The sequence below is a fragment of the Gymnogyps californianus genome, chromosome 1 (assembly GCF_018139145.2).
Source record: "Gymnogyps californianus isolate 813 chromosome 1, ASM1813914v2, whole genome shotgun sequence".
NCBI classification, from domain to species: Eukaryota; Metazoa; Chordata; class Aves; order Accipitriformes; family Cathartidae; genus Gymnogyps; species Gymnogyps californianus.
In genome coordinates this window covers 188210317-188224875 of record NC_059471.1, presented here as the reverse complement: position 1 = coordinate 188224875, position 14559 = coordinate 188210317, and the positions used below count along the sequence as shown (strand labels likewise).

Sequence of the window (14559 nt, the reverse complement as noted above, 5' to 3'; positions counted from 1 at the left end):
AGTTGAGTTTCTCTGTTAACAGGAACAAGGTCAAGTGCACATAACTATTGTGATTACACAGTCTACATTACAATCAGCTGAGTTGTTTAACCTCAAGGTGGTTAGATTGGAAGACTAAGAACCAATAAATGAGATTTTACTTCAAAATAGTAGCTATGCTTCTGAGTTACTATAGTATTTTGAGGTTTTTCAGAGTGACTTGTTATAGTTTTGCAGTACCAGTGAGTTTTATTACAGTGAAACATTTTAATTAGTTTTTTATTTTCCTCTTTTGTTTTTTTAATTTTATTTTTTCCTTGCCTCACTTTAGCTAATCGGCTGAAATTTTTAAATAGTAACTTCTAATGGAGATGTATTTTATCTTTTTCTTGACTTTGTCTTGCATGTAATTCTGAAAGTTTTTCAGATGCATGATTTTGATTGCTGGATCCAAAGTGTAGAAAGGCTTGCTTAATTTTATCACGTAGCAATTATACATCTAGTTTCCACTGGGGAGAGTCCATAGTTATCCACTGACAAAGATCCAAATTATTTGCAATAACTTTTCAACATCTATGAAAAATGCTAAAAATCTGTTACTACTGATGTCTCATCTAACAATGAGGCTGCAACTATGTAGCGTGCTGTAGATATACCAGGGAAAGCTCAGTCGCTTTGAAAGTATGCAGATCTTTATTCTTTTTCCTCCAACTCCTTCTTCATCTTAGTGTAGGAGATCTCTGCTAAATAGTGTCTGGTACCAGGAGATACATTACGGATGGGTATTTTCCATGGGAGCTAGTTTTTTTCTGAATGTATTATCCTTGGAGCGATACATTCCTGCTCTGTTTGAAAACTCAAGACTAAATCAGAATGTAGAGAGGAGCTAAGGAATGGGGGCCGTGAGAAAGGGAGAGAAGGAACAAGTGTGGATATCCAAGAATTGCAGAGCTTGAGAGAATTGTTTACATGTTCTAATTATTCCATATCTATATGGCAAAGTGTATGACTCCTTTACTGAGGCTTTATGCAGGTGATATATTCAGATAGTTATTTTTGTTTAGAGATTGCTCAGAATTCCCCATTAAGTTTCAGGGAAGCATTGTTTTGGGTTATGTGCAAATAGTGTAAAATTTAATAAAAATAAAACACTACCTTTCCAACAGTGTGTTCTTGCAATCTGTAATTATTATAAAACAATACTTTCAGTAAAAACAAAGTAGTTTTTTTGTAGTGAGTGATTTTGCTTTTTAACAGCAGTTTGACTAAGAAATGCTAATGTAATGTGGAGTTAAATTAAGAATTACAAGACGTTATTAGAAGTAGTTTTCCTCATATTTTTAATTATATCTTTGTACATATTTTCCACTGGAGCTGCTGAGCAAATTAAGCATCACTGGAACTTAGGCCTAACCAGTTGGTGCAACTGCTGTCTTGAAGTACTTATTTTGTAAATTATGGATGAAAAATGGTGAATGTTCAAAATGGTTCACTAAATCAGTATTTATTAGGACTGGGGCCTGCTTCCTCAAACTTAGGCCAGAGGGAATCCAGGAGCAATTGAAGAATGAAGAATTGAAGAATTGACAAGAATGTGTCAAAATCACACATAAATTCTGCATAATATTTCTGTTTGAAAAAATTGCTAATCTATGTCACTTCCTTTAAAGTTATAACACTATTTAAGGTCAAAACTGGGTCAAACATTGCTACTGACAGGTAAGCATGGACTCAAACAGTTTTTGTCGTATGGAATACTGTCTGGAAAACGCCTCTTTAGTAGTTGAAGGGGAAGAAAGACAAAGGAGAAAATGCAAATGCCTTCAAGAGTTGCAATAAATTTTCAGTTATTTAAAACAAAAAAAGAGAAGGGCCTTAGGAACAGTTTATTTCTGTTTCTATTAGCAGAAGCTATAATATGGTTAAGGTCAATCAATTCAGAAATAGGTTTTGTCAAGCAATCCTGGTATCTTTTATCAATAAAATTACAAAACGATTAGATAAATCTCATCTTGCTAAAGGCAATAATATAGTATATTTGGTTTCTTCAACAATTCTTTTTACTACCACATAATATCCTGATCTAGAAACTTGCCTTTTATGGAATTAATGTGGGCCACATTAGGCAGATTATAAACAGGTTCAATTCAACTGTGAAGATGTAGATATGGTTGGAGAGACATCTGTGAGTGGTAATATTTCTAGCAGATTGCTTTGTGATCCAAAGCTAGGTACTGGTTTTGTCAATTGTCTGCATAATCATTGGTTAAGTTTGCAAACACTACAGAGATAGACAGAGCAGTAAATAATAAGGCGGCCGTGTTGTTATAGCATGACCTGAATCACATAGTTACTGTCCAAAACCATGCTTTACAGAATGTGAAGTGCAAGTAGTAATCAAAACCTTATTGGTTAACTGTTTTAGTAAGCAGTTTACTCAGAGAAGGGTTTAGATGTCACTTTTTGTATCCTTTCAACATCAGCTCCTGGGATGAAAAGGATGAGCTTTTTGCCTGAATATACAAAATAAATGGAATATTAAGAAATAGGAAAGAGATTTTGCATTCAGCCAGCATAATAATACCAAGTTACTCTACTTAATTTATTATTAAGTATAGTAATAATCCAAGCTGAATAATACTAAATTCTCATGTCTGTGTGCCAGGAAGAAAATGAAAATGTTGGACGAATTTTGAAGTATGGTCACAAAAGTGGTCCTGGATTTGGAAAACTAACTGTATGCTAAGAATTTTAAGGAGTTCTAGCTAATGAATCCAAGAGAAATTTAAGAAGAACTGTTGTGCCTAAGTCTTTCTGCATGAAGAAGAAATAAGATGTTGAAGGGTTTTCTGCCTTGGAGGAGAAGGCATGAAATTGAAATTGAAGTTGGATAAATTCAATTTGAATGCAGATGCAATTTCCTAATAGCAAGGATAATTAAACTTTGGAGTAATTTCTCTGGATGTTAAAATCATTGTCCCTCAGAATGTTTGAGACTATATCATAACCTTCTTTAAAAATGCTTTATAATAGAATTAGGTACTATCCAAAAAGTCAGAAAAGAAAACAAAAATAAAAATCTGTGGGCTACAGCAGTTAATTAAGGTGATCAGTATGGTCTTTTCTGGCATCAGAGCCTGCATCACAAACAAAATATGTTTTTTTTTAAGGTATCACCATCGTGATTCTTCATATATTTGAATAAGACTAAAGGCTGTACATAGTTAGCAGTGAAAAATAGCTTATGTTGTAAATCACCTCTGGTGATTATCCAGTCCTACCAACCACTCAAGGCAGTGCCAACTCTGAAGTTGGATCAGGCTGCTCAGAGCCTTGTCCAGTCAATCTTTGTGATTCCCAGCCTCTCTGGGCAACCTGCACCACTGCTTAACCTCATGCAGTTTGAAAATTTTTCTGGTATCCAGCTGGAATTTCCCTTTCTGCAACTCGTGCTGTTTCCTTCCCTCCTTCTGCTGTGCACCTCTCCGAAAAGTCTGAATCCTTAATCACCAGTTAGATAGATGACAATAGCAATTAAACCCTTTGTCTCATCTCTGATCTGCACAAACCCAATTTCCTTAGCCACTGCTGTTACATTACTCTTCTATTACTATTATTTTGGTGGTCCGTCACTTTTCCCAGTTGTCAATATCTTTCTTGTATTGGTGGGTCCAAACTGAAAACAGTTATTGGACCTGGTTACTGAATACATTTAATGCAGCAATTCCATATAATAGAAATTGACAACAGGAATGATAACAAAAAAGAATAAAATAAGTGTGGTCATTTTTTTTACCGCCACTATTATATTGTGTGTTATTTTCCACAATACAGAAATTGTCTCAGAACCTGTGATGTAAGTAGTTGAATATTATGTTTATTATGAGATTCATTACCTACATAAAGAAGTATGGAATTTAGATAAATGTTATGGACTGGAAAAAAAAGTGAAACGAACAGATTAAAAATGTTTTGGTTTACAAAATATGTGCATATATTAAGTAAATTTGCATTCTTATACAACATTTAGAGTTGACTGTTGGATCTGTTTTATCATAGCTATAGTACTGGGAGGGATGAAAGAATGGATATTGCTACATAGTTCGTACTGTACAGAGTTTGAGCATCAACTACTGTGCTGGCAACAGGAAGCTCCTTCATCATAGACCAAGGGCACAAAACTTTTTGAGGGTCAACATCTTTATGTAGTGTATGATGCAGCCATGTGAAATTCTCTGTTTATCTTATTAAGCAAGGCCAGAAAACAAGGATGAGATAGGTCCACTGCCTCTCTATTTCCTCTTCCTCCAAGCATGTTTTAAAAGTAAAGCCACCAAAACTGTACTTTGAGGTTCCCAATTTTGTAGGTATATTAATGCCATTTATTCTGAGCTCCATCTACATTTTACTTACTGCTCTGGCTATTTTCTGGATCCTCAAAAGGCTTGAGAAGGAGATAAACAACTAATTTTTCATCCTGCAGCAATTCTGGAAATTCCCAGAAGTGTAAACCGTAACTATGTTGGAATTTTTGATCAGACAAGAATTAGTTTTGGGAAATGAAGAGGTCACTGAGTGAATGGCTTTGGATCACAGTGTTACATCTCAAAAGCTCCCCGTTATCCTGTTTTATGGAGTTAAATCCTTCTCAGTATCTGGCATTAACAACATAAATAAGAGCAGATATAAAGTTTGTGAAGAAGACGGCCTTCATTATTTCAGTCTGTTCATGCTATAACAACACAGTGTTCATTGCTTCAGTTGCCTCCATGTAAATGGCGATCAAATCACATAAATCTCAATCAGAAGTAAACTGAGAATAATCTGAAGGCAAACTTCCAGCTGCTGCCTAAACATCTTGCTTCTATCTCATAAAAAGTAAAGCCATGTGCTAACAGTAATATACATATATATACATATACGTAGATACATACATATAAACAGTGGAAACTTCAGGCACTTCTCACCGCAACTTTTTAATAAATACCTGTTATTTGTCCTGTTCTAGAAAATGCTCAGTTAGTATCAAAATTCCAATCATTTTCAAAAGTGAGCACAAAACCCATGCAGGTTGACTAGGATAATGGATGCGTAACATTAAACATATGTAGATCATCAAAGTATCTTATTCAAGCTGTTTGAAACATTAGCTGCTTTTTCATTATGAGTTCACAGTATAAGGTCTTATCTTCTTTTTCTAATGCATGCACCCAGAAAATCTGAGTGCTTATTCAAGAAAAAAAAAAAAAAAAATTTATGTTGTAGCATTATTTAGTTGGACTTTACTGTTATTCAGGTCTAATTTCTTTCTTCTTTTTGTGATAGCTATTGTGCTAATATCTGTGGAAAAATATAATTGTTTTTGGTGTGTCTGCTGTGTGTCTGAGCGTCAAACATTGTGTTTGATCATTATCCAGGATCAGTAGGCTACTTTTTTTATTTATTACAGAGACTGCATGTTCAGCAGGGAATGATATCTCATAGCATTTGGGGATACATGTTAATATATCCCTTTGGAGAGCAGAAATGAATCAACTGTCTTCCTTCACTTATCTTGCTGGGATCTTAAGATATAGCCTAAAAAGCACTCTCTCTCTCTAGAAAAGCCTGTAGAAACTTCAGTTTCAAGCTCTTAAGCATGATTTGCTGTGGGCATTCTTGAGGAGAATACAGTTAGACAACTCAAAGAACGAAAGAAGGGTCAAATAACACATACAAAAAGTGGAAATATTATGAAAATTTAATGATTGATCAAATGTTAATTAGCTTATGGAGCAGTTATTTAAAATTGTGTTAAGCAGTATCCATTAGAGTAAATAAATAATCCAAATGATGGAATGGGAAAAGTTTAGAAGCAATATTGTGACTGAAGTACTCAGTTGCTCAATCAGGAAAGGAGAAAGTCCTCAGAGAATTGTCAGCTTTTTTGTCTGACAACCGCTTGCTAAACAGTGGATTTTCCTGCTGGCTGTATCATTCCTCCTGTCTTTCCTGGTAAACATGTTTCGTAGTACTGCAATCCCACACTGTTCAATACAGGGTTGAACATAGAAGAATGGATGCTGGTATAAATTTATGTGTGTGTATATAAATATGTGCGTGTGTACGTATATATGTATGGTTTTTGTAAGAGCATATAATTAAAAATAAAAACATAAATAAATGTTTCATTTTTATTGGAGAAGTGATATTGAGGTAATAAATAGGAAAGGTTGTCAGTGCTTTCCTGAAATAGAACAAAGTGTCACTTTCTAATAGAGATTCAACTATTATTCTATCCCTCCTCAAGAAACTACCTCTTCTTATGAACTTGTCAATTATTAGTTTATTTCAGACAGTGATTTTGGGGATACGTCACTGATAAAACCCAGATGAAGCTATCTGACCAGTCTTCATCCTAATGAATATTTCCTCTCCATGACAATATGCAGTGTCTTCAGCTCTAAAAAGCATTTTTTTTTGTAGAAAGGAAATTGAACTCTTTACAGCTCTTCTGCTAAAGCATATCTTTTAACTTTAGAACTAAATGTGTGTGTAGGGAGACGGGGGGTTCCTATGTATTCTGCATTTTTTTTTCAGCAGTATCAATTGGATAGATAAAGGGAGACCTGCCCGATAATAGTGTGTAGGCTGGAGGTTAGAATATTGTATCTTGAAGTACTTGCTGTGGGTGAATAAGGAATTTGAATCTGCCCTAATCACTGGGGTTATCTACCTTCACCTCTACTTAACCTTTCTCTCTCAATTCCTTTTCAAGCAAATGACCAAATGTGAGAGGCTTTAATCCAAAGTAAATGATGTCCTGATGGCGTGGGCATTTGTTTTTCTTTTTTTACTGTGGTGGAATTGCTTATTAGTTTTTAATGAAAGCTGGGTGTGGATGAGGACTATACAGCTGAAAGTCAATACAGACTAGGACAAATATATAGGTTTAGGAGAAGGAGCTAGGATTATTACCAGAAGCTAATTGTGGCAGGTTGCTTATGCCGAGTTGCTAAGACTGCATCTGGAAAACCACAAAGAAATACATACCGAATGTCTAATTTTTCCTTGGTAATTTGTAATTTCCTTGGTAATTTTTCCTGGTAAATTGTTTATCTTAAAACTCTGAATCTGGATTTTGATGTCATGATTCATGTCTTTGTGCATGAGGCTGGGATTTCTGCATTTTACTGTGCATAAACTTAAAATTTGGACAAATTAGAAATTGTTGCTAAGGCAGAGTGAATTGTCCCATTGTCGGAAGGTATTTCAGACAGAGAGGATGTTGCTCTTTTTCCTATTATTTGCAGCCAGCCATCAGGTGAAGTTTAAATAATTGTTTTGACAGATAAAATCAAAAATATTTATCAGACTTGGATGCTACACAGGCCATTGCTTTCTTTTTATATTACACAGTGGTCATTCTCCTGAGGTGCTTGATCAAAGAATACTGCTGTTTAAATAGAAATTGGTAACAATGAGTTATCCTCAAACTTGATGGCTTGAGTGACACACTGCTAGACTTGCCTGTTTTCCATTTTTCTTCATGGAAAAAGGAAAAGTGACTATGAGTGGAGTAGAATTCAATCTGAATTTAAGAAGTGGATTTATTTTCCAGAGATGTTTCTCCTAGTGCATTCCTGACATGCTGCTAACTGCTATTTGTGCATTAATATTTGTAACATGCTTGAGATTTTCATAGTCATTCTGACTGTTTCTACTTGCACTGCTCTCCCTAATTCATGCCTAGTCAAAAATGGTTATATGTAGATGAGGAAATATTTTTACTGAGGAAAATGTAAGCTTAACTTTTTGAGAGGCTGATTTAGAAAATGGTCAAGGAATGGTGACTGCCCTGTGAAACATCAGATATGGATCTGGCTGGTAAATGTATAGATGGTTGGTATTAATTCATATTAATGATATTTATATCTTCTGAATGCCATCTTTGGGAGACAAAATATATTAATTGTGTGTAAGAAATCTCATCTCTTCCCACACAATATCACTTGAAAGGAACATGCCTGAATATGACCTTTTATATAAGGAGAATGAAAAAATACAGTGTAATTTAGGAGAGGTGCAAACAGATAAATCAACAGTTCCTATTTCCTTCGGTTTTGAATGACTCCTGTTTTCAAAGGTTATTGCTTGTTATCTCACCCAGATATCAGTGACAGAGAAGTACTAAACAATTACTGGTTACAACATTTGGGGCTTTTTTTTCTCCTTCATTGTTTAATTTGTTCTATACTTGCTGTGAAATTTCAAAGACAGAAATTGCCTGTATCTGCATGTTTTTGTGATTTCCATAATCAATGAAATCCCAGTGTTACACTAAACACCTTTCAGGAAGGCATCAGTATCCATCACTTTACAACTAGTCTCTCTTACCTCCTGTTCAATCATTGTGGCTCTTGAACAAAACATTCTGCTTGCCTCTTGAAAATCCTTGGTCTAACAGTGCCCATGTTATTGGCCACTTTGAGCCTGCTGCTCCCTCTCTTACCAGTCCTTCGCAATTTTCATGAATTATAATCAGAACGTTAGAATAAAGTTTATTTTTAAACTATTCTGGCTTCAAATATTAAACATATTCCTGATTTATAATAACTATCTACAAGGAATTCCTTGGAGTCTTTCTGATAAATTATGTGTTTTGGTTAAATATGTCATTACTGGCAGAAAAGTAACTACTCTTAGAACAAATACTCAAATCTCGGGTTTAGAGTGATGTTTATTCAAGGTCATTACAACTTTTTGTACAAGGCAGGCAAATTAAGGGAGAGGTCAGTAATTACATTACAATATATACATACTAATCAAGTGAAAATGCTTACATTGGGAATTTCAAAGAACCTTGGAAAGTAAGGTGTTAAACCAGAACAGAATTTTGAAAGAGAAAACTTAAAATTTGTTTTCATTCAATCTTTAAGAAATGCACAGTTCAACACATACATTATGTATTATTATTTCCATTACTTAAATTTTACACGAAAATATTACGATCTGAGCCTAAATGAATTAAAAATTAATTAACAGTAAAGTAATTTTTGCAAATATTTTAAATTTATAATAGCTTATAATAATAAAGATGTGTTGTTTTTTCCTAGACTGTGCTCTGGCTGAGAATAAGAGGTGGTCAATGCTCAACTGAGTGTGCATCGAAGCCTGCTAGGGAGCAGCATCAGAAAGTGCTGTGGATACTCCATATATTTAAATCATATGAACATCTAAAACTTGATTAATTCCTCCCAAGACTGACATGTAAAATATTATAAGAATGTGTATTCTCAGCCTGATAAAGAACATGAAAGACAAGACTGAACTGGAATTCACAACTCTTCGGGTAAAATTAATGCTAAATGAAATATTACTGTAAATGATATCATGATTTGAAAATTCCAGTCATGACCAGTGAATCAAAGTATGGTCCTTATTCATGTTCACTGGTCCACACTGCTTTGTGAAAATAGGGTTTCCAGGCTTGGTAAACTGTAAAGTGAAACTATTTGATATTTCAAAATTCAAAATTATGCTTCTTGAATTTTGTTTCATTACATTGAAATATAAATATATTTCAAATAATTGACACACACACAAAAAAACCTTTTACAATGTTTGGAATACTTTTTTGGCCTCATATTAAAAAATTGAATAAGTCTGAAACCATTTTTCTTTTTAACTTTTGAAACTGAAAGTCAACTGCAAAAGCCTTTAGTCATGCAGCAGCGAGGGCAAATTTTTCATCCAGACTCATCTCAGCTTTGCTTTTTAAAGAAATGTAATCTTGGTGTGCTACCAGTTGACCAAAGATGAGCTCAAAGGTACTGGTCTGTTTTGAGGATGGCATGGCCAATGTTTTTAGGCATGAAAACTGTAATATAAAGCTCTTGCGATTGCATGTCTAGCAGGCTGTACTTGGGAGTCTAATAGACAGAACCCAAGCATCAGCAGAAAATCAAAACCATTTGTTGCTTCACTGACTTTCCTATATACAAGAAGCAAATAAAAAGAATTTTTTAAATAACATGAAAACACTCTACTAAGTTTGCATAGTTAAATAATTAAAAGTGAAGAATGAAAAAAAAAGGTAAAGTATATAGAAAAGAAAGAACTTTTATGCTGTACATATGTCTACATTAACCTGTCAAAACTATGGTAGAATAACACTTGTAATAGTCCTGTCTATTAATATGTATCCAGGAAGTTGGAGTATTCAGGCTGGGCATGCAAGTTCAGCTTTTCTTTCTCATAATACTATGTAATGCATGATCAGAGTCCACTCAATAAAACATGCTTATAGGAAAATAACTTGAAGTGAAAACATAGTATTGTATTAAGAAGCTTTGGATAAAGCTGAAACTTTCAGAATGTTTTACAACTTTTTTTAAGCTTCCACAATTCCTTAGGCAAGGTTTACCTAAATTAGTGATAGATATTACTATAACATAGGGAGATTTTTTTTCCCAAACTGAGCGAATGACATGAATGTTTAAACACAATATGATGGGGAATTCAGGTTTTAATACATTACTCTATTTGCAAAGGTACCCTCTTCATTCGTAGTGGGACATTCTACTTTTAATGTTGTGGAGTGTATTTTTCATAATAAAAGGTATGTTGATTATTGTGGTGTTTGTAAGCAGGTCACTTTTCAGCATCTGCTTTTCAATGATGGTTTGCAATGAGAATGATTACAGTAGCTTCACTTCAGGATGGAACATCATGATTGATGCTATATCAAGGAGAACATGGAATCTCCTAATGACTTTAATAGTGTCTATTTCTTTGTGGAATTTCTTTTCATTTTCTTAAAACAACGGGAACATTACTGATTGTATAACCTTATCCTCTGTCTCAGGTCTCCTAGAAACCCTGAACAGAAGATCATTAAACGAGTGATTGCTCTTGAAGGAGACATTATCAAGTAAGTATTTTAAGCCTTAGTCTCTGAGTCTTTGTAGGAATAGTGCAACTTTTCAGTGGATTTTAAATCAGTATCCTAGACAACGAGAACTATCTAGTATTTTCTATCTATTCTTAACAGGGATGTCAGCATTTTTAATGTCTCCTTCTCAATGAGAGGAGAAATGCTACACAAAACTGCTCACTCTCTCATGAAAGGTACATGGGTGCAAATAATGCTTGTTTCTTAGTATATCTCTGCCACGTGTCAAGGCAGGTAATTGTACAGCATTTTTTCAATAAGATTATAGGGCTGTGATTTTTCATTTAGAGAGTCCAGCTGTGGTTTCATAGTGTGGTTGGCAAATAAAAGTAGGGTGTTTTTTTAGGGTTTTGTTTGTTTGTTTGTTCGTTTCAGTTTTATTTTATTTTATTTTATTTTATTTTATTTTATTTTATTTTATTTTTGAGACAAAGAACCCACATAGATGACCGTCTTCACTGCAGTGTGTAGGAATCTGTAGGGAATATGGTAGAACTGATTTGAAGTAAATTATTCTATCAGAAAAAAAATTGTAGCAAGAGTAGACTCTAGAGTACTTCAAGACTTGGTTTACTCTGACAGATAGACCTTCCTGCTGGGGCTGGGTGGAAATAAATTACTAGTAGATGTAAATCAAAAGTTTTTGTGGGAACAGTATTATTTTGATGAAAATGCTTGTTTGAAAAGGTTTCTTTTTCCCCGGTACAGAATAGAATTGGCATAGAGCTGGTAGGGTAAATCCCTAGTTTCCCACACTAAAGTATGAATGACCCTGGGAGCTCTCAGACAATATGGCAGACTGAGACTCTATTCATTTAGATAATGATTCTTGCTCTGGTGTAGTGAATACTTAAGAAGTACTTGGCAGCTGCAGTTCAAATCAAGGATTAGAGTGTGGTCTCAATGGGCCCTAGTTAATAGCAGCACTGGTGGGTTTTTGGGCCCTATGGAATATGTCTCTGTCTTTTTTTTTTTCCCTCTTGCAGTCGATATGATTTTTGTTTTATTGAAAAATTATAAATCATGTCATTTTGAGAAATGAAAATAAATTCTGACATCTCTGTTGAAGAAAAATATCTGAAATAACAGACACTAAGAAGACAATTTGATGTCCAAAAACTATGGACATCTACAGCTAAAACTAGCTATCACTTTAAAGAACTAAAAACATAGTAGTAGTGTGTGCTACTGAGTGATGCCCTTTATAGTTCTATGTTCTTAAGAAGGTACTTATTCCTTGATGTAGTTGATACTAGTGCTGTAATTCATATAAGTGATAGGACTGGTATTCGTGATTCAGTATTCCTTAATCATTTCTGTAGCAATGTCAGAAAGAGAGAGCAATATAAGGCAACTTCGAGTGTTACTTTTCACTGTTCTATATTATTAACATATTTGTCTGAATTTTTGAAATTGAATGTAGTTTTTGATAATACAAAAGGCATTTAATAACTTAAATTCCAGCTGTAGAAAATTAATTATGCTGTACATTCAAATGCCTTAAGTTTCTGAACTTTTCGTTAACTTCTGTGGGTGTTCTTGGCCAAATGGACAAAGGTGTGGGGCATAATAGCTGTGAAGGTGTGTGCAGAATACTGATGAGCCTGTAGGTTAGTGAGTCACTCACGGACACAGAAGACTGTATGATGATCCTTATTTGTCTTTGGTAAAACAGGTTCGATTAATTTATTGACAGAAATATTAATCTCAGTAATTCAGATGTGCATTTTTTCTATTTGAATGCATGAAAATTGTCCCAGAGCTTTTTGCTTTAACTGTAGAAACTAGTTTTTAGCTAAGGAGTAAATTATTGGTCTGTTATAACTTGTTAAGTTTTTATTACATATTATTGTCCCTTAATTGTGTGTGTAAGAAATGTAAGTAATACTTGTCACTTTTCATAGCACTAGACTAAGGCAAAAACTTAGAAAATAAGATAAAACAGCAAAGCTGGCAAGATTTTTCTAAAATATGTATTATTTTTGTAAAGATACTGCAAGCAGGTATGTGACTAGGATATTTGTAACTGAAACAGACAACTGGTAACTGAAAGCATGTATAGAAAACGTAAATAGAAGATTTTTGACTCCTATTTGATGTCTGAAGACAGTCTTTATTACAAACCAAAAAGAATTGGTTTTGATATCTTAAGATTTTATGTCTACGTATTTTTATATATTGAATTATTCCTGACCAGCATAACATGATGCTCTGAATGAAATTGAAAGTAATATGGATCATGTACAAAAATGTATCTGAAAGTATGGGACTTTTCCCTATTGTTCTGACTCTTTTTTGGTATGGGTGAAACGTGATGCACAACTAATATGTACTGACCTTAGAGGAATATTTGAACATCCTTGTTCCTAATACCAAGTCTTTGAAATGGAATATATATGTCTGTATGCTAAAAAACCCACTTCTTTAAGCCTTTTGCTGCTCCATTGGTCAATCAGAATTCCTTCTTGCTGAGAAAACATCCAGTCTCACTACAGAGCAGTTGTTTCAGTTCTAGGGTACAGAAGAATGGGAATCATCAGTTAGATACGGTGGGGTTCTAGAACTTATGGGGCTGTTTGTGGGTACAATGGTTTTGCAGAGAGGTGGTGGTTATACAGAGAGTTGTGTTGAGTTGGACATTTTATCTGGAAGGTCAGTGCAATGTACAAGTCTATCTGTTGCTCTGCAAATTTTGCTTGGTGTCATGTGACAGAATTAATTGATACATGCTTTCAGTGGTGAGTCTTCCAGTCTCCCATTGTGAAGAAAGGTTTGCAAATAATTGTGAGTTGGAAGGTATTTGCATTTAGTGCTCCATGAGATAGGTGATACACAATATGGTCTGTGAGTCTGTAGTTATGCTTTCATAGATGAATGAATTATCTTTATTTGATGTATTTGGTGCATGATTAGGGATAATTTGTCACAAGAATGCTGTGTTTTCTCATGTTATCAATTAAAATAAGTTAGTTAGCATTTTACTATTTGTTAATTACTGAAAGCAATGAAAGATCAAATAGGCAGAGCCATTAGTACTGCAGGAAATGTTCCTTATATTTTGACTTGAGTTCAGGTGTTATGACTCCAAGGCAGAAAAATCCTGTTTTTCAGTTCTTCATTTCTAAAAGCGTTAAATAAGATAAAAATTGTGACATTTTGAAAATAATAATGACTGACTTCTAGTTTTTTAAAAGGAATGTAGGTGATCTATAATAGGTCCATTTTGACCTTTCATTTTGTATTTTTCACAAAGTCAGACATTATGGACTATATAGTACTTCACCTTTTGAAATACGCTTTGAGGGATTGAAAAATGCTACAAACTTACTGAATAAGAATTCTGACATTTCAATTTTCTGTTCTTATTTCCAGTCTGGTTGGTAGTCCTGATGAAGTCAGTTTGGTAGTGTCTTGTAAATCCCCAGAAATGTGTAATACATGCCACAAACCTATAACAGATAATTTAATTTGGATAAGCTAGTAGAACTTCCTTCTCAAAAGAATTTAAAGAATAGACAGAAAATCACCATTTAGCCCTTGAGAATGAATCTATATGTCCGCTTGTATATAGACAATATTGCAAAGTGTAGCTCCCATAGATCAGGTTTTGTTTTGTCTTCTATGGATTCACAGGAGAATTAGCTTTA

General features: G+C 34.1%; 1 protein-coding gene across 1 annotated transcript in view; it reads left to right on the top strand.

Annotated features, from left to right (window-relative positions):
- The window catches only part of IMMP2L (inner mitochondrial membrane peptidase subunit 2), a 475319-nt gene that overhangs the window by 307630 nt on the left and 153130 nt on the right, over positions 1-14559 (top strand). Inside the window, exon 4 of the mRNA XM_050914864.1 lies at positions 10826-10891. Within this exon, the coding sequence (XP_050770821.1) occupies positions 10826-10891 (66 nt within the window). The remainder of the gene's footprint in view (positions 1-10825; positions 10892-14559) is intronic.